General features: G+C 43.8%; 2 protein-coding genes across 21 annotated transcripts in view; one reads left to right on the top strand and one right to left on the bottom strand.

The window, feature by feature from the left end:
• The window catches only part of MED12L (mediator complex subunit 12L), a 140,284-nt gene extending 136,529 nt beyond the window's left edge, over positions 1-3,755 (top strand). For 4 of the 5 annotated variants that reach the window (XM_083848914.1, XM_083848915.1, XM_083848916.1 and 1 more), the window contains 2 exons: positions 2,523-2,607; positions 3,046-3,755. In XM_083848914.1, the coding sequence (XP_083705040.1) occupies positions 2,523-2,607; positions 3,046-3,098 (138 nt within the window). In that variant the 3' untranslated portion in view covers positions 3,099-3,755. The remainder of the gene's footprint in view (positions 1-2,522; positions 2,608-3,045) is intronic. The other variant, XM_083848917.1, reaches the window with a different exon arrangement.
• On the bottom strand, positions 3,426-23,067 carry IGSF10 (immunoglobulin superfamily member 10). Of its 16 annotated transcripts, none has more exons than XM_083848903.1 (7): positions 22,331-23,067; positions 20,869-21,115; positions 18,804-18,933; positions 17,115-17,505; positions 11,579-15,985; positions 10,038-10,938; positions 3,426-8,269 (listed from the first exon to the last, which is right to left on the bottom strand). In XM_083848903.1, the coding sequence occupies exons 2-7, from the start codon at positions 21,060-21,062 to the stop codon at positions 6,361-6,363; spliced, it is 7,932 nt and encodes a 2,643-aa protein (XP_083705029.1). In that variant the 5' UTR covers positions 21,063-21,115; positions 22,331-23,067; the 3' UTR covers positions 3,426-6,360. The 16 variants fall into 16 exon arrangements, with proteins under 16 accessions (XP_083705029.1, XP_083705033.1, XP_083705031.1 ...); XM_083848907.1 differs by lacking the exon at positions 22,331-23,067 and adding an exon at positions 21,931-22,311; XM_083848905.1 differs by lacking the exon at positions 22,331-23,067 and adding an exon at positions 21,910-21,966.
• Between the last annotated feature and the right edge of the window lie 422 nt (positions 23,068-23,489).

Here is a 23,489-nt window from a genome sequence, read left to right as displayed (position 1 = left end):
GCATGTGAAAGGCTGTCTGTCATGGAGACCGAGCACCTGCCTGGCTGCTGGCTGGCTTTTCCGACACTTAGCACAGCAGGATGCTTTTTGCTGGTTTCACGTCCCTAAGAAGCCCTGGTACAGTTAATGCTTTTGACTGACCTCAGCATTTACTAAGGACTGTTCGCCAGAAGATTACACAATGTATTTTAAGTAAAGGATTTGGTTTCAGAAAGGGAAAAGAAGCTGAGGTCTTACTAAAACACTGAAACTCCCTTCAGTAAACAGAAAGTTTCACTGAAACAAAGCACGGGTGTATTCTGTAGGGCATGTGATGGACAATAGTATCGAATATTTTTATTCAGTACATCAGGTTTTCAACTTGGTTGGGTATGTTATTATGCAGAATCTGTGGATGCTGTATTTAAAAACAAACAAACAAAACCCACCACTTAATTAGAAGCGCTGTCCTTTCACCAAGTCCAATGAGAAGGAAAGTTACAGGACGTAGGAACGGACCAAGAGAAGAGCTTAGAGGCCCTGAAGATAAGTAATACAATAAATGATGAAGGTTTTGTTTTCAGCACTAGCGTAGCAGTGTCTCATTCATCACGATTTTTCTCCCTGGAGTAGGGAAGTGTGAGGGCCGTGCCGTTGGCTTTCTGTCCTTGCAGAGCCTGAAGGTAACTGTTACACAGGTATTTCTTCCCTACAGGTGACACCTGGGTTTTCAGAGGGAAGAAATGCCTCTTGTGTATGCAAAGCTTTGGCACCAGACATATCCATCCTAACGGTATCTTTGCTTCAGATGGTCTGTGCCAGATCTGTCCATCATAACTCAGTAGCTTGATTTGAAATATATCCACTACTGTGACATGTCTGATCAGTAAAAGTTAGTAATATAGAATGATTTTCTCCTGAATGACAGGCAGAGGTGTTAAAAACAAAGTGGTGCTTGTTTTCCTACCTAGTCTTATGTGAAAAATAGACTTCATGTGTCATCTAGCTAGGGAATAGTGCAGGCTGTCAGATAGACCAGTTAGAGATTAAATTCTGCTTTGATGCAGGTACAGATAGTGCGCAAATTGCTGAAAGTCGGTGCATTTATACCAAGGGTGCTTTTGAAGTGATCGAAGTCATGATTTAGTTCATTAACAGCAGATTTCTTTGGATGCTTTTTGTGTCTAATTTCATTGTGCTTAGTGCCACGCACTGGGAGGGCTTTGCCTTGATCCCTGCAGGTTTCAGGTCAGGGTCAGAGCGACGACCGGTTATCTCTGCGGATGAGCGTGCCCAGCTGGGCGGGCACTGAGCAGTCCCCGTTCCTCGGGAGCCAAGAATCAAGCACGCAGCTGCAGCCCTGCAGCGGACCAAACAACCTGTGCTTTGTGCTTATCCCTGCTGTTATCTGAAGTGCCATTGCCTTGGGAGAAACTTTTTTTTGGAAGCTTAAGTTTCTTTTGAGTATTACACTTCAAATACATGCAAGTGTTTAAAAGTGCCCAAAAGGCTGTTAATTTTGATTAGCAGTTTTGATTTGCCTTAGCTGTGCACAAAGCAGACAGTAAAGCTACTTAAAGTGGCTCGCAGGATGAATATCGGCCTCTCCAGAGGTGGAAAATATGAGCTTTTTGTAACAGAGACTGGACACACGTGATACCTACAACACCGTTGGAAAACTGTAACATTTCAGGGAATGAAGGAAACAAACGTTTTGTAAGTTTTAAGTGTGCTCCATGTGTCCTTACTGTGCCATTAAAATTTACGGCAGGTCTGCCTTTTTTGTGTTGTCCTTCACCTGTGCAGTCAGCAGCTCGCGTGCTCGTGTTTTCTCCTGGGTTAAGTGGCTGAAATAGCTCCCCACTACAAGGCCAGGCGAGAGCAGCTGCTGGTAAGATCAGGACGTGAGCATCTGTGCTACTCCCTCCTGTGAAGCCATTGCTCTTCCCGGGCAGCAGCAGCTTTGGGGCTGCCTCCTGTTTGCTGCCACCTCCCAGCACTTCTCAGCCTCATCGCCACGCAGTTCTGTGAGTGCTGGCAGAGGAGCTAGGCAGGAAATTTTTTAAAAGACCTGGAGAAGAAAGTAGCCTGGAAGAAATGCTGGGATCTTCTCCTGGTGGGAGCTGTCAGCCTGGAGGTGGATGAGATGGGTCATGGTGTCCCCGCGGCCTGCAGCGCCCCGCTGCTCGGCGCTGCGACCTGGGCTGCTCCGCGGCGGCCTCAGCAGTGGTGCTCCTGTGCCAGCCGTGCCAGGAACTCAGCAGTGCAGCTCTCAGGAGGGCACTGGGACAGCTGCCAAGGAGGGTTTTCTGCTCACTCAGTGCTGTGTTTGATGCCTATCACAGCCCTGCTGGAGAAGGTGGGGGGCTGACCCCCAGACATCCTCGTGCTGGGGACGCACAGAGCTGAGAGTCCGCCAGCACCGTGACTGTTCATGGTTGCACTTCTGTAGCACGTGTTAAGGCACAAGTTGAACGCTTTTTGCTGTTACTTGACATGCACTTATGCTATGCTCCTTTCTTCCATCTTTCTCATTACTTCAGCAGTTTCCGCGGCAAGGCTTACAACAGACACAGCAGCAGCAACAGACGGCGGCACTGGTCAGGCAACTCCAGAAGCAGCTCTCTAGTAAGTAGGCGTTGGTGTGCATCCGCGTGTATGTGTCTGTATTGGGATATGGAATTACTTTTCTGGAGACATTCTGCCTATTTAAGTCCTGCCATGCATGCACGTAAGTAATTTAACAGCAGGTTACAGGCCCCAGCTGCAATGCAGTAGCAAAATTCTGGTGCTTGCACATCCCCTGTACTCCTGTTGGTCTCTGGAGGCACCTGCAGGACGGGTGGCCCGTTCACGACCTGCTGCCCGTTTTCTCCCCTCACTTCCGTAGCCATACTGCAGGCAAAGTCCCTGAGGGACTTAGCAAATCGTGCGTGCATTAGACAGGTATATAAGGGAATGTGTTGACTATTACTTGCTATTGCTATGTGAAATATAGGTGTTTTTCTGTATTTTTGTAGAGTACAGTCGTGAGGCACAAACACTTCCCTTTACTTTGTCAACCAGGTAACCAGCCACAACAAGGAGTGAATCAATATGGGCATCCTTCACACTTCTAAATGAAAAAGATGGAAAGGAGACGTAGTGTTACGTTTGCACTGAAGAACAGAACATTCAAATTTCAATGCACTAGTTATTGCTAGAAAGCAAACTTTAGTTTTCTTCTCTTATTTCAATAATTATTTTTTTGTGCTGCAGTTGATGTGAATATGTAACAAGGTTTTTTGGGGTTTTGATTTCTTTCGCATTTAATTAGATTTAAATGTAGGGATGTGTGGGCCTACTTGAAGAACGTTATTGCAGATTTTATGAATTTGGTGCTTTTTAGGTCCTGTTACTTTTAAAGAGGACAAAGAATGCTGGATTTATTTATTTGTGGGAAACACTTTCTTGTTATTCTTTTTTTTTTTTTTTTTAAGAACTGCACTGGACCAAACTACTGAATTGCAAGGCACTTCCAATTTTGGCATAAAAGTTGATTTGTTCATTAAAATGTTCACCTCTTTGTTTGATGGTAGAACAAGTGTTAATTTAAATTGTATTCATTTGACTGTAATTTTCATATGCACTTTATAAAGTTCTTTGTTTAAAGTACCAATTCTCTCTTGCTCTCATTGTGGTAAGAAGGTGCTGAAGTGGGTTTATTGCTTGTATTAGAACCTCTTAAAATTTATATTAAAAGCCACAATGTAATGTTAATAAACCTACTAGAAGTAGCAGTGTATCTTCATATCTGGTCCTTTCAATATAAAGTTCGTTGGTGATCAGTTGAAGGACTACAAAACATAGTAACAAGGACTCACCAGTCAAAATAGGTTTTACTCTGCTCACGTAGGGCAGTCTCCGAGTCCTGGTAAAGCCTGACGGGAGATGACTGTATCTCGATGGGTTCGGTACGAATATCTCATAGAGGGCTCACAAAGAGAGGGTGGAAAGCCGCCAGAGTCTTTCTTGCTGTTTCAGTGTTTCTGTAGCTGACACGTGTGTATACTGAAGTCGCCCTATATGAGTTATTCCTGTTATATTTGTCTACTACTACTTACTTTGTATGTTAACTATTTAAAATTCTGGGTTTGATGCTTGATTGCTAGGTGAGTTTCAGTGGTGTAATGCATTATTTATCATCAGCTGAGTGCAAAAATACAAGTAAATTACAAATCAAAATTACTACAAACCATTATTTAAACCTGTTCAAATATGTCCTAATTTTGAGTTAAAAAAAAAAAAAAGAATAAATTTGTTACTATTTTATGTAATTTAGGAGTCAGTCTACTTGATTTTTTAAATGCTTTCATTTTGAATATGGAACATGCAGGGCATTAAAAATATACATAGGAATATTTTTTTGCTGTTCTGTATTAACTCAGTTTGCTTAATTTGCCATACATGGAGTTTACAGGTGGTGGTGTAATCGGGTGTCCTGCAGGGTGGGGGACAGATGCATTGCACACACCGCAGAGAGCTGCAGAAGGCCGGGCAATGGTGAGTGAGGGAACACCCCCAGCACAGAAATCTCAGGAATTTGTGTCACAGATATCCCATATTACAAGATTATTTCTATATTCTTTAGAACAATAGTAGTCATTCAACCTGTACACTGTTATACTTGCCTTATATGATCCCATCCAGGAAGATTTAATAAATACTTAAATTCCGTATGTTTTGATTGTCTTTTAGAATAGTCAGGTAAGTTTTACTTGCATAAATTTCATTTTATTTTTTAACAGAGATTTACTTATCCCTTGTGTCAGAGGTCACTGTTCTTCATAGCAGATGAAGCTATTACAGGTATTACATAGTGAGATTCATGTAATCCAGACAATTTGTGGGTACTCTATCAACACTGCGGAAGGAAGGAGCAAGTGAACTGCAAGGAGCATGCACACAGTGAACTGCATGTATGCAATTGATGTCAGGAAATGATCAAGCCAGCACAAAAGTAATCCCAGCTGAGGTTATAGTCTTAAAAATAAATCCCCAAGCTGATTATAATGTGATTAAATGAGGTAGAATCTGCATTTAGCTCTTGGCACTAGAATACTTTCTCACCCCTGAGTATCTTATGGGTTAATCAGCTGCTGCTGAGATGTTAATGCAGGAGGTTCAGCTGCTGTTACTGCATTATCATTGAGGAGTTCTACTGCAGCCTCTTCTTAGAAGTGGTAGATATTATAGGCTGGAAAAGACATGTTACAATTCTTCATTTTTTTTTTTTTAAATATTATTTTAAAGATGTAAAGAGACAGAGCTCACGAGGCAGGGATGGTTGCACTGAACCCTTTGTATATCCAGCAGACTTCCTGCGATGGATAAGGACGGTGCTCTAGCCAAACAGCCATGGCTTCAGCTGTTCAGTCTCTGCTCCTCCCCGCTGAGGATGCGGTGCAGGGTGCAGCAGGCTGCTAGAGCAGCTGGGACTGCAAGTGGCAACACAGACTCTTCCACGATCTCTTCCATGATACATGTATGTCCTGAATTTGCAAATCTGACCCTTCTATCCTGGCATTAATCTCTTAGGAAGAAAATGAGTAAGAAACTCAGAGCTTTACACCTACCTACTGAAATGAGAAAGCAAGATGCTAAATTTACATGCAGACTGATGTAATTGTTTTCTAGTGAGAAATCTTTAAAAGTAATTTTGTGACAACTGGAAAATTATGCCAACCTGGACTGTTATATATGCAGTCTGTATTATTTTTTTTAAACCAGTGTTAAGCAGAGCTTACTCTCTTTTTAAAAATTAGAACAGAATTGTTCTGTAGGTATCTTTCCAAAATTCTACAAAAAGACTATGAAACAAAGGTGTATTATTAAAGATAATTCACTACATGTTTCACCATTGAATATTTATTAAAAAAAAAACAAACAAAACATACTGAATAATCAAACATATGAAGAAGGTAATTTGTATCACAATAAAATCTGCTCTTTGGTTCTCAGATACTCTTGTTTTATGTGATCCATGCTCATGATAGTCATACAAGGTGGGCAATATTAAACTATTAAAAAGTCTATGCTTTTTTGAACATCTCTAGGTACATTTCTAGAAAATAATTTTATTGAATATTCCAAGTTTGTTGGCAGAGCAAAAGTGCCTTATTATTTTTAAGTCCATTTAATCATGAAAGAATCAACGCTAGATGGTAACGCTAGATCTAATTTTCCCCAAGCCCTTTCTCTCTTTTTTGCATGGTCATTGCAGAGTGAATACTGTAAATGTATTTAGGCACTTACATGCCTTTGGCTGCCTTTGATTAAACTTATTCCAAGAATAAACTCAGTCCATCTGTAGACTTTGCTATTCATTCTGTTTTTCTTATCTCAAATGACGTGAATGTACGTTATTGTGAAGTCACTGCCAAGATGGTTCTTCGCCGTGCACTTGTACATGCCAGAATCTGACGGCCGGGGATCCTGGATGACCAGTGTCCCCGGGGGATGAAGCAGTTTGTTCCTGGATGCTTGGCCTTGGTTACCTGTAGAGAGTATCGAGTGGTCAGGTAATTCCCACATAATTTCTGGTTTTGGTATTCCCAGTGCCACACAGGTGAGTTGAACTGCTGCACCAGGCATCGTATGTACGGTCTGTGGTGGTCTATTTGTAATCCTCGGGGGATAGGCTACAATAATGACAGGAACAGTTATAGATGACTCTCCAGCGTTATTATGGGCCTTACACACATAATTCCCTCTGTCGTGAATGGTAGCTTCGCGTATAACTAGAGTGCCATTTTCCAGCAGTATGTATTTCCTATTGATCTGAGGTCGATCCAGCACGTAGCCACCTGGCAGGGTCCATGCTGTGTTTGGTTTGGGACTCCCGTCAGACAGGCAGTGGAGCGATAACGATTCCCCACTAATGCCCTTCACTGGCCCCTTGGGGTGCACCAGAATACTGGGCTTCTGCCCGATTTCCAAGATGATCAGCCTTTCAATGTAGCCAACTTTATTCTTAGCTGCACAGCGATACTTTCCTGCTTTGTCTCTGTTGGGATTGTAGATGGTAAGAGTGCCGTTGCTTCCTGTAAGAAACTGGGAAGTCTTGATCCCCTTGGAAAACCATGTGCCATTAGGCAACATCCAGCTTATTTCAGGTGGAGGGTTTCCATCCACAGAACAATTCAGTATGGTAGCTTTTCCAGGTTTTGCTATTATTTTTTCATTGAATGGATTTTTAAACGTTGGTCGCCTTAGCATTTCCAATACCTCCAGCCGCACCACCAACATACTCTCTCCCCAGTCATTACGCGCCACACAGATGAAATCTGCTGTGTCAGAAGGCCTTAGGTTCCGAATTTCAAGTGTTCCATTTTTGTGTACTACAATCCTACTCCCATAATATGGAGCTGTTAGGAAAATGTTATCGGGCATGATCCACATAATCTGAGGAGGAGGTGTCCCTTCTGCCCTACAGTCGATTTGTTTCTTCGAATGCCTCACTGCTGTCACTTTAATAATTGTTTTGTTCGTGTATAAACCATTTATGATAGGTGGTTTAGCCTCAACATCCAGTTTATACAATTTTGTATCATCCCCTCCAGCATTACGGGCAACACACATGTACTCCCCAGCATCCAGCAGTTTGACTTGACGGACTGACAGGGAACCATTAGCGTGCAGGAAGTATCTGTCTGTCGAGGAGGAGATCATGTCACTGGAAGGTAGCAACCAGAATATTTTTGGCTTGGGTTCTCCAACAACTTCACAGTCCAATAATGCCGTATCTCCAGCTTCCACTTTTACGTATGTCTTGTAACTGTGCTTTATCTGAGCAGCTGCCATTACGACAGTGATGTGTATTTTCATTTCATCTCTTCCCAGCGTGTTTTGGGCATAGCAGGTATAATCTCCCTCTTCTGTTATGCCAACTTTGTTGAGATACAGAGTTCCATTGTCAAAGAGGACGTACCTGCGAGACCTGTGTCCGCTGTCATCGGCCAGCATCACGTTATTGATCACTGTCCCATCTGGCAAACTCCAGGATATTTCTGGTGCAGGTGACCCAGAGGCCTTGCAGTCCACTTTGAAATCTTTTCCATATGGTACCAGTTTCTTGAAATACTGTTTCTGGTCAATCTTGGCTGGTTTCATTGTGATGCTGACTTTCATCAGTATCAGATCATCTCCAATTTTGTTTCTTGCAACACACAAATAGTCACCTGCATCCTTTTCAGTAACTGCCTCAATAACCAAGGATCCATTGGGATACACATGGATTCGACTTCCCATTCTGTTGTGGGGAAAGAGGAAACGAATTACAGAACAAAATACTGAAGGTAAATACTGAGCATTGGAAGTGACTTAAAATATTAACTCATTGAATAGAGCGTGGAGTTTTTTCCTTTTCTTTTTTCCTAATTTAATTTCATAAATTAATAAATCACCACGATATATACACTGTATATAAAAAAAGAGACTATTATAAGCAATTTTTAAAGGCACTATTTTTATATTTCCATCTTTCTGTTTTCCTAGACTTCCTTCCTTTACTGAAAATACTTCAGTGTTGAAATATAAATGCTGGTAAAATCAAATTTGGGTGCTAGCAGTGAAGAACAATCCAGGCAAAAGGGTTAGGGTCTTTCAAGTCTCACCAAGTGCATACAGATAGACTAAACTGGTATGCATAGTATTTCTTTACATCCTTGCTAATGCACCTGTGCTTCATGCAATTCACTTCTTCCTGTCACTGCACACTGCTCAGCGCAAGCCTGCGAGGCAGCAGAGGCTGAGAACACAATCAGGCACCAGGAGGACGTGCTGTTGTTTGCCCAGCTGCAGTTTCAGCCAGAAGAGTGTTTGCACAGGAGCCGTGGCCAGTTCATTGCTAACATCTGCCAGGATATTCTAACCAGCCCCAATGTCAGCAATATTGCAGCAGCGTACAGGCTGTCCTAACGGAGCCCCCGTTCCGATTGGTCAGGGCCTCTCTGAAGCACTGTTTGGGCTGATCTACCCTCTTTTGCTTCTTCTACCCTCTTCTAACTTAAAGCTGTTTTCCTTTATCTTATTTTGTTGTTCAGCATTTGGGGATTTAAATTTGAAAAATTGTGATAGTCTGATGCATAATGCCACACCACGGTATGATACAGAGGCTGTCTCCAAAGGTGCTGTGTCCACACCGCCCACGTACCCCGTGGGTCGTAACCCGGTGTAGTCGCTGCTTTTGTTACTGCGTGGACGTGCGTGTGCTTGCTGAGCTCTGCGTGGGTACGTAAAGCCGCACGATACCGCACTGTGGAAAACCGTTCTGTGAGTGAATGAGCGTGTTGGTGCTTTCCTTGCTATTTGTGGTGCCTAACCTACAGCCTCCGCTGCTGTGACAGGCAGCTGTTACCTAGCATGAAGCCCTTCGTTTCCATAAATCTAAATGTTTGATTGGTATGTATTTAAATGTGTGCATGTTGCCAGTGCCAGTACTTTGAACCATCTGGGTGTTACGTGAAAGCACTAGCACTAGTCACAATCTGATTTTTATAAATTTAAATTAGTTTCAACAAGCAAATTTTTCTTGTGCACCAGATTTATGGTAAAAGTGCACTAAATGTTCTACTTGTGGCTGTCATCAAGTAAACTGAATTACATTAAATTTTGTTAGAAGTAGTGGTATGGAAAGATCTTACCACTGTTTAAAAATGCTCTAATAAATCCTGTTTATAAATGTCAGTTTTTATTAAAGTGCAAACTTTGTTCTATTAAGAATTAAGAATTCATCCTAAAATCACAACAGAATAGAATGACCAAATTTCAGCCAATATAAGACTAAAATCAACTGCCTTAATTCAAATAAGATTTGTATGCATTTTGGTAGGACGTCACCCACTTACTTACAACAAGTTAACAATACATCACCACAGATATTTCGCCACTGTTAAAAGTTCCAGAGTGAATTTAGTTCACAATGTATTGTTTCAGTGACGTAACAGCCCCTTATATGAGCATTGGAGAAAACAGTGTTTGAATTTTTCAAAGAGATGGGCAACAAAAACGACTCCTACCTGTGCCACTGGTCTACAACTGCCTTGGAAGGTAACCTCCAGATTATCCTGGGCTTTGGCTCCCCGGTTGCTGTGCAGTTCAGAAGCAATTTATCCCCGAAATTCAACCTCGTCATCTCTTGAGAGGCAGCAGCTATTTTTGGAAGTGTATCTCTCTGTTCCACCAGCAGGCTTACCACCCTCCTCTCCGAGCCAGTCGAGCTTGTAGCTATGCACTCGTAGTTCCCGCTGTCGGAAGGGGCGAGGTTGCTGAGGTGGAGGGTGCCATTGGGGAACAGGAACAGCTTGGCGTTTATGAACTGCAGAGGTTTCACCACTGTTCCGTCAAACAGAACCCAGTGGACACTGGGATGAGGATTCCCTTCCACGGTGCAAGGGAAGTTCAGGCTTTCCCCCATCATTCCTGCAATTCGTTGTCTCTTTTCCTCCAGAATAACTGGAGGTGCCGCAATGACCTGCAGTTTTACAGGCAGCATGTCAGTGCCTGCTGGATTTTTGGCCACGCATGTGTAGAGGCCCCTGTCATAAACAGTGACTTCCTCGATAATTAGAGTGCCATCTGGCTGCACGTGAACTTTTTTATTTTCCTTAGAAGAGCTGGAGATGTACGTTTTGTTGGCTAGGACCCACGAGACCGCGGGAGGAGGCCTGCCCTCAGCTTGGCACTTCATTGCCACGGCCTTCCCGGAGTGGGCGGTGAGGAGCCGCGGCCTGCTGCCGGCGATGCGGGGCGGGTAGGCCACCACCGACAGCGTGACCAGGAGCCGCGCCGTGCCCAGCGGGCTGCCCGCGGTGCACAGGTACTGCCCGCGGTCCTGCAGGCCTGCCCGCGCGATGGAGAGCGTGCCGTTGGCAAACACCGTCCGTCTGCCGCCGTCCTGGCTCTCCGCAGCAGGGGGCCCTGCAGAAGTGGGGGGAAACAGCACAGCACATCAGGCCCTCACCGTTCTGCTTCTTTTTCGCGCCGCACATTTTCCTTATCCTGGTCTGCTTTGCCCAGATAACCAAGATGACAGTGATAAGAAAGAGAGAAATAATAACATTCTGCATATAAAGTAGAAAGTATTGCTTTTTGCAGTAAAAAAGCTTTAAAGTAAAAGCAAAACCTAGTTCCTCAGTAGAGACAAGGTTTGGATAAGGTAGATAAGGCTTTGCACATCCAAAAATATTTTAGCGTGGTTGTAACTTGGCTTTGCATGTTCAAAAATATTTTGCCGTAGTGGTAACGTGATTTGATGGTTTGTTACCGCAGACAGTTTTTTCTATTCATTTGTCTCATTGTTCTGAAATAACAGGTAATAAGCGCAGAATTATCATTAAATATAGATTATATATGTATGCTTAAAATTTACATAAGCAACTGTTTTCATAATTGGTGTTAAGACAAAGTATCATTTTTCTCACTATTTCCAAGTTCATGTTATCACTGATACTTCACAGTGCTCCTAGATGAAGCAATATTTAACTCTGTCCCACAAACCATCTGCCAAATTACAAGATTAGAGCAGAAGGTAAGTTCCAGAGAGGCCTGTCAAGCTTACCTGATGATATCTTGGTCCACTGTATTGTTGGCTGGGGGTTACCAATAGCTTCACAAGGAATAAAAGCATCTGAATTAGCTAGCACGGTAAAAGCAGCTAATTTTCCTCCAATTATTCTGGGCTTTGCAAAATGATTTCTGCTTAAAGGCTGGAAGGACATAGGACTGCTGGTGGTAGTTTCTTGATCTTGCCTCTTGTCAGACCAGACTTTGGCAGAATTGTCCTGGTCCCTACCCCACAGAGGAGCACACGGAGTAGCGGTCTGGGATGACTTCAGAACAGTCAGGGTGCCAACAGCTAATATTTTGCCTCTCTCTGTGGCTTCGGTAGGTGGCTTCTGCCAGAATCCGATCCCGCCGCTCGGAGGTGAGGAGGCTTCTGCCGCGGGTGCGGGTGGCCTGGCTGCTGCTGGGGCCGGCAGCGGGGCGGGATGCGGAGCGCGGGGGGCAGCGGTGCCTGCGGCGGCTGCAGGAGCTCCGGCACTTGGCTCCGTTCTTCCTGGGAACGTGGGCTGTGCAACGTGGTTTTCTCGGGTAACTTTCTCCTCCGTTTTCAGGCGTGACTGTTCACCTGCCGTTGTGGTGGCTTTGATTTGCTGGGCGGGTTCTGATCCAGCACGAACTGGAGTGGGTTGTGTGCTTGTGGCACTGAATGGCTTTGAAAGCAGTGGTGAGGTTTGGGTTGTGGTGGGGTTCTGAGGAATAAGCCCACCGGGTGGTAACTTAACAGACTGGATGTTCATCCGTGTGCTCGGGGTCGCTGATGTCTGCTTAGCTGCTGTAGGCACGTGCTGAGCTGTATCTGATGTGGTAAGGCTCCATAGCACTGGCATTTCTGTCACTAAGACTGCACTTGCACTCTCAGGGAGAGGTTTTTCAGGTGTAAGACTTGCAGGCGTAGCTGCTGATATAACTGTTGCCACGGCAGGTATGGCTGTATTCCCAGGAGGAATTGCTGCAGTGCTGTGGACCGTGGTCAAGCTTTGTGAAGTGGATGTTTTAGGGGGCCTTTTCCTCCTCTGACCTCTCTTTCTTCCCACTCTGAATGTTTTACTTTTGGTGATTTTGGTGTCAGTTCGAGGAGTAACGATAGGTATAACTGTTGGCTTCAAACTTGCTACATCCACTTCTTCGGTTGTGCTAGCTGCAGGACTAGAATAAGAATGCAGCTCTGCGGTGGGAAGATGGTCTCCTGACTTTCCATTGTCATAACGAACGGATTTGTTTAAAGACAGGAAACCACTACTGTGATCCCCACCCACTGAAATGGGCGTAAAGGGCAAAGGAGAAATTTTGGACATAGATAATGCTGCTGTAGTTTTAGGAAGTAAGACTGATACCTCCGTTGATGGAAACACATCCGTCTGGTGTTCTGGTAACTTTTTCAGTACTTCCTTCTGAGTGTCGTTTCCAAAGAGATGTTCCCCAGTAATTTTTCCTCCTTGGGAATTTTTTGATGAGGCTCTAGACTTAGTGTTGGGTGAGACTGATTCAAGAGTAGGAGATATCTTAGTGCTTACTGTGTGTGTAATTTCTGCAGCAACACGAGCTGTGTAGCTTGCTGTTGTTGGTGGTCTGATGCTAAAAGGCTGGACTCTGTAAGTACTTGTCTGAAATGGTGCACTGGTCTCTGATTTCTCTTGAGGGGTATCCTGGGTGCTTTTTGTAAAGAAAGGCGTAGAAGTAGTTCTTTGCCTTGCAGCATGTTCACTGTTCTCTGCCGTGGGGAGTGCTGTGTTTTGAACAACACCTGCTGGGTGCTCTAATGACATGTTCATGGTGGAGGGGGAGGACAGAGGTGCTTCTGGGCTAACTAGGTTGATGGAGCTGCTTAAATTATTTAAGGTAGGTAAGTTTGATGTATATTTTGAAGTCAAGGGGACACCTGGAGCTGTATTTCCTCTGACAGAGCCTTGCTTCCCAAAACGGTACCTGTGCTCTTTCATATTTGGAATACGTCCTGGTCTGACAATTTTTCTCCTACCAGAAATTTTTCTCCTCCTTCCATATTGCTGCTGAGGTGCATGAGTTGTAACACCCTGAATAATTTGAATTTTCTGATGAGTAATGGTATTTGAGCCCAGTGGCAGCTTAGTAATTACTGGTTTCTGGGTGCTATGAAGGTAAACGTGACCAGTTTCAGGATTTGGTTCACTGACTGTTGACACAGATACCTGATGATCTGTTTCGGTAGAAATCTTATTAGTAGACTCTGTAAAAACATGTAGCTTGCCCACTGTATTTTCAGATGTTACAGGTTTACTGGTGTCTGTAACATCTGTCATGGGTGTTGAAGACACAAATGTTAATTGCTGGCTAGGACTTTCTCCAGGAGACACCGATCTTTGCTGAGCACTGAAGCGTGTGGACGTTCTACTTGTTCCATTTGTTACAGTTGATTGTTTTATAACATTTGCTGATATTTGACTTAAAGCAGGTCTTTCCCATGAGTTTGAATTTGTAATTGTAGGGTTTAGATATGTTTGTGGCCTTCTGCTGTCAGACAGGACAGACTGTGAAGAAGGAGAGGGTAGCGGAGCTACAGCCTCTGCAGCCAGGAGGGAGGCTGTCCCAGCAGGACTGTTACTTGTGGTCATGCTGGGCCCTGCAGATATCACACTTTGTGTTGCTTTCCCCAGAGGAGATGCAGTGGCACTCTCTGTTACTGGTATCATGAATTCTTGTTCTGGAGATGAGAGATCACCAGATGTTTCCTCCTCATCCACAGGTGCTTTTGAGAACTGACGAACTTGAATAGCTGGTTTTATTTCAGCTTCTTGGTTTTCTACAAAAGTCGTGTTCCTCTTTGTTCTTTCCAAAAAGGCTGCCCAGCGCTGCGGATCTACCCTCCTGGCTGAGGAAACAAACTGTCTCCTCTGCCCCCTAAACCTCCTGCCCATTTTGTCCCTGTAGTGGCGGTAGGATGGTTTCCCATAACTGTTCCTTTTATAGGCACTCTGTGTGACCTGGTTTGTAGATGCTGAGGCAGCAGATTCCTGATTAGCTATCAAGGGAGCCAGAGTAGCTGAAGGATTTGTGTGTCTTCTAGCAGAGGCCAGCATTGCGTTTCCAGAGCCATCACTCTCTTCCCATTCTCCCACAGCTGCATGCATTTTCTGTGGAGTGGTTTTGTCCTTTTTAACTAGCACTTGGAAAACCAAAAGATCAACGCCATACTGATTGGCTGCAACACACCTAAAATAGCCACTGTCTTGCTCTGTTACCCCTTGTATTCTCAAGGTACCGTTGTCAAAAATGTGTTTGTTTCTGACAGAATGATGAAGAATCTCACGCTCGGGTAACACCCAACTAATAGCAGCATCTGGAACAGCAGCAGCTGTACAGGGAAGGTATAGTGTGCTGCCAACAGATGTAGAAAGGTGGGCTCCATTTACACTACTGTGTTCCACGTAAGGGTCAACCACCGTAATTCTAAATGTGAGAATATCTGCATCATTGTAATTCGTGCCTATGCAGTGATAAAGCCCAGTGTCAAAGGTGTCAGCTGTTCGTAACGTAAATGTTCCAGTTTTAACTACTATAATTCTGCCATCCTCACTGATATAAGGGGCTCTCACTTTGCTCCCATCAGCTAATATCCACTCTATTGCAGGAGCTGGATCTCCAGTTGCTTGGCAATCTAGTTCCACGGTCCCCCCAACTAAAACGGTGTGCTGTGTTTGTGTTTTGTTGTCCCTGGAGATGATTGTCCAGTTATTTCTCACCTTTTTTTGGTCAGGACTGGGCAAAATAATCTGGGCATCAGTGAAGTACTGGATGTGCAACGTGTTAAGTGTGGTTGCTGTCCTGTCTAGCTGTAGTGCTACTTTGCTTTGCATGAACCAAGACGGTTTGGCTCTCAGCTCTGCCTCTATATTGGTGTAAAGTTCATCTTTTTCAGAGTAGATTTGTTTATATTGGTAAGCAACAGAAGGCATTTTAGTTGCTAGGGCATTCCTTTCTAGTTTTAGGGGAAAATTACTGTACAGGGCCAGTATGCTCCATAGCTGCTGGATATGCTCATAAGCAATATCGCACACGAGAAATGCTGCGAATGACGTTTTCAGTACTGTGTTGTTGCCATCTTTGTCAAATGAGAGTGGAGACATTTCTTTAGGTTTCTGGATGTTACAAACCAAGTTACCGCGACTTCCTGCTTGGTCAGTCATGTTCAAAACTATGGATCCTATAGGAGCTATGAAGTCCTTGGTAGACACAGAACTGAAATCCCCATCGTCTGGCACTGTGAGGTTTTTAAATTTCAGGGAGTGATGTATGACGGGCTTAGTGCAGGTTAAAGATGCAGAAGGAATAGTGACAAAGTTTCTTCCTTTATAATTTTGGGGGCTAGCACAAACTGGGCATTGCTGACCACCAGAACTTCTGTCTTTTTTGCACTTTACGACATCTGGAGGGAAGAAAAACCCAGTAAGCTTTTGTGATACAATTTTTAGCATTAAGACACACACAGTTACCAACAAGTTGTTCTCTTGAGTGAAATACAAAGTTTGTCCTACAGTAGCCACCAGCCTCTGAGTTTTCTCTCATGAAGCTGCCCGGTGAGCGTTCCTGCTGCCGCCGAGTAAGGTGCCGTTCTGCAGCAGCGGTGTCGCACCGTGCAGGGAGCGCTCTGCTGGGGCACGCGGCCACCGCCTCGTGCCGAGGCTCGAGCAGTTCGGGGGTAACACTGGGCTACCACCTGCAGCTTCTCAGGGCAGAAACAGGAAAAGTCCTCAAGTCCTGTTTCTCATTTTTTTTCTGAAGAATCACATACAATATGTCCTTCACTCCTGTGAGTTACGTAAAATTAAGCTTCCTTATTCCCTGTGGATTTTCCTAGTGCATAGAAGCTTCAGAGTGGCCAAGGAAAACATTTTGTTATGGAAAGCTGTACCTGGGAACAGATTAAGGACACTGGATTCATTTAACCCAGGAAACTGGTGGGCATTAATCTGTTTATCCTAATGACATGCGCCTACAAAAATCTTGTTAACCATCACTCCTGAAAATAATAGAGAGAAGAGCTTAGAAGAATATATATATAAATAAATATATTTTCCTGAGGGTGCATGGCACTATCTTAGGAGTTAAAAAAAAAAAAAAAAAAAAAGAGGATAGAAAATAACACTTTAAGTAGAGGGAAAAAAAAATAAAAAATTACAGAAGTGCAAAAGAAAATACCAGATTCGTGGCACTGTGCTATAATGGTTACTATACATAATCAGTTAGTGGCAGGCTATAAAAGAGTGACATGTTTCATGTAGCTTCTTATGCTTTACATCTGTTACTTTAGTTTTAATTTGCAGTGATTTTCACGTGATGTGGTACAACTGATAACACATCCAACACACTTTTAAAAGATCAATATGTACATGGTATGAACAAGCCAGTAATTAATGTGAAAACAATTAAAAATAAATCAGATGTAGTTGCATTTCCAGTTTTCCCTGGAAGAATATTTAAATAAAATACAATTGTATTAGAAAGAAGAAGATTCATAATGGGGTTAAAAAGCATAAACAAAGCCTTCAGCTCACCTGGTCTCTGTTTCGACCATTCTGCAAACCACTGTAGACTGCAATCACAGGACCATGGGTTTCCATGGAGGTAAATACTCTCTAGCTCAGACATGTAGGAAAACATTTCTTGCGGTAGTGAAGTCAATGCATTTTCAGACAAATATATGTGCTTTATGGAGGATATTTTAAATATTTGTACATAGTTCAAGGTGACAAAAGTATCTGGATGAAGCTGCTTAAGTAAATTTCCTTCCAAATGGACCAACCTTAGTGATGTTAGTCCGTAGAAAACGTTGGGATTTACAATTTCAATTTTATTGTGGTCCATATGCAACCGTACCAAGCTCTTCAGACCATAAAAAACATCTTGCTGAAGTACACTGACCTTGTTATAACTCATTTTTAAGACCTGTTGACGACAAGTAACAAGTGTATGTTATTAACCCATGTTATATTGCTGTAACACTCCTCCTATATAACTTGCTATAAACTCCTAACAAATTTTCATTGATAGTTACCCTGTGAAGTGAAAATACTTCAATGGATCAGTAATACAAGCGACTGGAAAAAAAAACTTAGTGGGAGAAGGTATTTTTAAATGCAATGTTAGTTGCAAGGACTACAAGGATACTTTCTTGTTCCAACCATCCATCAGGGTGACATTTCTGCAGTCACATTCACAAAACGTAGTGATTAAAAACAAAATAAATCAATGCTTAGTTACTCACCCAAAAAATCTCAATTAAAGCAGTTGTTCCTAGTTTCAGGATTTGTGTCATGTGAGATGTGTACTTGCCAAACCTAAACTCTGAGGTGACATTTTGTTGCTGACAGGTTCAAATTCAGTAACTATGAGATGACCAAATCTGGCATATCGCTCAAGTATTAAATAAGGTACCTAAGACACCCTTTTCATTGTTACTTTTACTGTTAGAATTATACTGTTAGAATAAGGAATTCTGTATTTTGAAAATTAGTGAAGAAAAAAAGTACAAAATCCAAATAATGTGCAAGTTTATTTGCCAAATATAACACCATTAAAACTATATTTCAGTTAAAGAACAAAACAGGCATCAAAGAATAGATTTTTTAAATCTACATGCATATATAATTATAAAACCAAGGAACTGTAGTTCTTTTTAAAATATTAAAATGTTTATATGTAATATATTCAGTTTCTATTCAGTAGGAGCCTTTTTTTGATGAAAGATGGAAAGGGACAGGACTACACTGTACTGAAGGGAAAGGGATATCTGAATGGAGAACTATCATCAAAAAAAAAAAAAAATGCAAAAAAACAACTAACTATGACAATAACTGTGACAAATTAACTAAAAACAAGTTTACTACCATAATACAGTACTTGGAGCTCTATAATCTTTCTCATGTGAAAGTCTCAGTTGTGGTTGCCAGTTAAGATACTGTTGACAGACATCTACCAACATCTTCATTACACTTTTTATACCATAACTGAATGTCCACCTGGGAATGAAAGACATTTCCCACTAGGATATTGGCTTTTGCAGGCCCTTATCTTTCACATGGGTACAATTAGAAAAAGGAAAGTAAGAGGCAAGAGACAAGGTCTGAGGTCAAGGCAAGAGACAAGAGGCAAGGTCTGCCTCCACAAATTAGTTATGACTGTCAGGTTGTTTAAAGGCCATAATGAAAACTAAGATCAGGTCATCCCCAACATTTATTTCTTACCTGTAATGAATGCAAGTCAGTGAACGCCTTGTCAGGTATTGCACTGATCTCATTGCTGTGCAGCATCAGTAACTCCAGTTTCTCCAGGCCAGCAAAATCTGTTTCAGTCAGTTTAAGCAAGCTGTTGTAACTGTAATGAACATTTCATCCCAGACCTGGGTTTAGTCAGACAGCTAAATTAAAATTAAATTAAACTAAACTAAACTTGACGAATTTTAAAACAAACAAAACAAAAACAATAGAACAACTCTTTGGGTATGTATAAAGGCAGGGAGCACTTCTGATGGCGAAGATGAAACTTTAAATCATACCTTCATGTTAGCACAAAATTTGGTAACTTGTCCATTGCAGCTTCCTTAAGATTGTATTCAAAGTGGATAGGGTAAATAACTGCAAAAATATGCAGACAAAAATGACGGTTTTGGGTTTCAGTGTAAAAGGGCTTCATGCAATGGTAGAATTTTGCAATACATTGATGCCTCCTTTAATTGAGGGCTTGCCCAACACTGCAGTACCACAGAGAAGACTATGGACAACAGACAGCTTTCTCTGGGGTCAGAGAACTACATACAACTAAGGGGCCTGGGCCGTGCCCTTCCTCTGCCGGCACCTGAGTAACGATGGCTGAGCCCCGACCGCGGTGCAGGTGGGGTCTGCCGAGTGTCTCGCAGCCCTGCCTTTGTCCTGCTGTCAGGAGGTTTGGCTGGACCACGCTGTCCGCTCTTCTCAGTTGTACATCTTGAGTTTCATTTCGACTCCACAGGTCTTCAACAGTGCATGCTACTTGTTCATGTAGACAAAGCCTCTGCCTCCCATGATCTCAAGGAGCATACGTACAGCCTGGGTAATCTAGGCTGAATTTAAACAGGAAACCAAAAATGAAACACTGAGAGCTCTTTAAGTGAGAGCTCTGCTGCTATAGGAGGTTTGACCATAGGTCACATCTAAATCTAGCCAGCGTGAGTACTGAGAGCGTTGACGCTTCAGTATCCTGGAAGTGGTGTTGTGCAAGCCTTCCAAGTACAGAGCACCTGCTCGTGATGCCTTTGACATCATGACTACCGTCATGCTTACGTGACCCGATGGGAGAACTCGGGGATTCTTCTCATGCTGCAGTCACACCTCCTACGTCCAATGGTAACAAGTGAGTGAGATAGAAGGCCTGTCCGTAGCAGCAATTAACATATTTCAAATATATGTCCCGCACCTCAGGTGACCCATAGTCATCTAGAGGAATTGGTACTTAGTCTTCATATACAGCACTTTGGGAAAACGTTGACAAATTCAAAGGAGGAAAAAGGCAGACAGGAATCAGGAGCTGAGATCACGTCATATTGCCTAGCAGCAGGGGGGGGGAAGACTTCCACGTAAAGTTCCTTTTGTACTTTTTGAATACACATACGGACAATTCACAGGTTATGTGTATCAAAAGTGATACCAGGGTCAGTCAAATATTGCTGATTGGTTTTATCATTTGATTGTATGACAGGATACTTACAGGAAACTACATTAACGGGCCAATTGTACCTGGGTAAAATCTACTCCCTGTTTCTTTTGACCACTTAAAAAACAGAACCATTTTGGAGGCTGAAATATTCAGACAAGCATTATTTCCATAAACTGGACGGATAAAAACATAGAAAATAAGATTATATGACGTTCTGAAGTCACATCAGAAGTCTCTGAAGATTTTAACACACACACTGCATTTCTAGCCCCCTGTCTGAGCTCTGAGCTATCTTTTTGCAGTAAGAATTAGCTCAATTTCAAGCTCTTTCAGAGTTCCATGCTAAAAATGCAAGGTATTCAGGTAATATAAAAGAATTCATTTAAGTTCAAAGCTTTTTAACGTTCTTGCATCCCCCAAACTTCCACCCAGTGTTGGAACTCTTAGACTTTGCTAGCTCTCATTGCAACCACTTCTGATTAATGCAAAACATCCACCTAAGATTTATTCCTTGCCTTGGCTAATTTGTAGCTCTAAATTTGAAAACTCTTCATAATTATTTGCAAAGTGTTGCAAGGCAACTGGTCAGAATATTTGAAATCTTGGCATTAAACGTACCCCAGGTTGATGCGCTCCACGTTTGGAGGGATGCGTGGTGGGACAGCCGTGAAGTAGCGGAAAGTGCAGTGCACCTCGGTGGGGACGTAGCAGGCACAGAGCCGGGGACAGGCGGTGCTGCTGGGGAGAGCAGCCAGGCAGGCACCGAGGAGGATCTCCAGCCACCAGGGTCTGCGTCTGGGCATTGCTGTCATCCTGCAGAACACTACACCACCATCCTTCACAGCGAAAGGGAGCAAACGGATTCCTACAAGGAAACAAAACACAAGCGTTTACGGTGCTATCTGTGCTGAGCTGCTCGGTTCTAAGCTACGAGCACAAAGTCTGCAACTTAAGAGAAGAAAACAGCCCGCGGAACAGAGCCGCCGCTTCGGTTTCCCCTGGTTTTAGATCTGCAAACCGAAATGAAATATTCGCCGTTTCGAAGAAGCGGCCTCGCGCTTCCTTCGCTTGCTGAGACCGCCCCGTGAGCTGCTGCTTACAGGTGAAGTTCTAACGTCGGAACGGAGAAAAGGGGGAACCGTGGCCTTTGGCCGCCGTTACCCCCGGCTCCGGCTATCCGCAGCGCTTACAAATCTGCTAGCAATTTATCCTCGGGAAGGAACACGTCAGCTCCTTTCTTGCCAGTAATTATTCCAAACAAAATTAACCGATTTCAAAGCCCCGCGCGCGGAGCCGCCGGGGTGCGGGAGCGACCGGCACCGCCCCGCCCCGCCCCGCCCCGGGCCCCCCGCGCCCCGGCACCGCCCGCGGCCCCTGCCCGGCCCTGCCCGCCCGCCGGGGCCGATACCGGGGCCGATACCGGGGCCGTGCCGTGCCGAGCCGTGCCGTGCCGGGCCAGCCCAGCCCAGCCCAGCCCAGCCCCGCCGCCGCCTGCCGGGGGGCTCCGCCGCGCTGCGGGTGCATGGCCCGGCCCGGCCCGGCCCGGCCCGGAGGGTGCCCGGTGCCCGCGGGCGGGGTCCCCCCCGGCCCGGCCCGGCCCGGCCGCGGAGCTGCCCCGGGGAGCGGCTGAGCTCTGGGCGCAGAGCGAGCCCCCGGTACCCCGTCTCCGTGCTCCGCCACCTGGGGTGCGGGGCAGCGACACGCTTGGCTGAAGGCGTGGTGCCGTCGCCTTAGAGAAGGTGAAGGCGTGCTTCTCTCACGGTTTCCTAGCTCTCCGCTCTGCTCTCGAGCTGCGAGACTTTTCAGTGGCAGTTTAATAAATTATCATTGCCAGATGATTATATCTTTATGCAACCAGCCTTCGATGAAGTTAAACACAACCCCCCTCACCCAAAGGCAGTTTCTCATCCATCACCTCTTGCACTAAGGTAACGTTTAGGAACTGTGCGGTTACGCAGCTTTCAGGTGGTCCTGGAAGAAGGCACGTGGCTTCCTACTGTCCTCCCAGCCTCTTACTCCACATTATTCTCCACCACCAACACCCTGCCTGCCAGCAAAATCCACCGATTTTTCCCAGTACCTGAATTTATCCCAGTAAGGCCCAAATCCTCTTGGCCCTCTTTGCCCCTGATTCTTTTCGGTTTTATAGTTCCTCTGAGATCAATTGGCTGGAGGTGCAGCGCGTTGCTGGTTGTGTCAATACGGCTGTTGTTCTGTATGCTCTGGCCACAAAATGATTTCTGTCTTTGCAGAGCAAACAGCAGCTGGGTTTAGATACCCTGGGTGAGACACACAGATTATCCAACCCTGGCTCAGGATTACATCAGTTCTGTCTGCAGTATACATTTGTTACTCTGTCTCTGTTCCAGATTAGCAAACTATCAGTCTTGTCGCAGAAAACAAATCCCTTAGCAATGTCACATAAACCCCATGTTCTTTTGCAGAAATACTCTTGTTTATCTGTCCGAAAAGTTATGCCTGAGAAATTACTGCTATTTGATATAGTTGCTAAACTTGCACCAAAAAATTTTATGTAAGGAATAGCTATGTTAGTACACAGCAAAGTCACTACAGTGCAACTCTCTAGATAGGTTTGGACAGACAAACAGCCAGTTGTTGCTTTCTTACAGATAAATATTCAGGCCTTTGCATCAGTTCATAAACAAATCTGACTAAACAATTTCTAACAGTGTCTTGCTACAGTTTTACATATATTCTGCTGTCAGATTAAAAGATAAGACAAAGACTGTTTTCAAGGCATAGCCTGAGATAAGACAAAACCAATGTAATTCACGTAACATAAATGATGCTGGACTGCACTTTTTGTGTGTAAGAAAGTCTGTAAGGAAGGTGACACCTGGCTTCGAAATGAACCTTCAAACAAGATTGTCATTTATGACTTGAACTGAGTAAGACTTTTCAACCCAGATATGTTTACTGACATTTTTCACTTTCCACAGAATTTGTATTTTCTTGGAGACATATTAACGTTGCTAAATGTTCCAGTTTTCGGTGAGGAAAGCCAAAGCATCTGAAGTCAGCATGAATCTACTTACATCTGCCTTTGTGCCATGGTGCCAAACAGAAGCTGTGGTGTGCGTACAGAAGGGATTCTCTTTTCTTGTCAGCTTGGTTCTGGAAAAAAAAAAAAAAGACAAAAAAAATCTTTTAGAATGTTTTGGTAATAATATATGAAGATCCCTGTTCTTGCAGAATCTTGAACATTAATTAAGTCCTTC

The sequence above is a fragment of the Anser anser genome (genome assembly GCF_964211835.1).
Source record: "Anser anser genome assembly, chromosome: 9".
Lineage (NCBI taxonomy): Eukaryota > Metazoa > Chordata > Aves > Anseriformes > Anatidae > Anser > Anser anser.
Note: the sequence above shows the minus strand (reverse complement) of the source record. Positions and strands in the feature narration are given on the sequence as shown.

Excerpts from the sequence above, each read along its gene's own strand:
- IGSF10 (XM_083848903.1), bottom strand. The coding sequence starts at position 21,062 with ATGACAGCAATGCCCAGACGCAGACCCTGGTGGCTGGAGATCCTCCTC. Across the intron at positions 17,506-18,803 it reads CTGACTTGCATTCATTACAG|GTCTTAAAAATGAGTTATAA; the intron begins GTAAGAAATAAA and ends TGTCGTCAACAG. Across the intron at positions 10,939-11,578 it reads GTGGACCAAGATATCATCAG|GGCCCCCTGCTGCGGAGAGC; the intron begins GTAAGCTTGACA and ends CCACTTCTGCAG.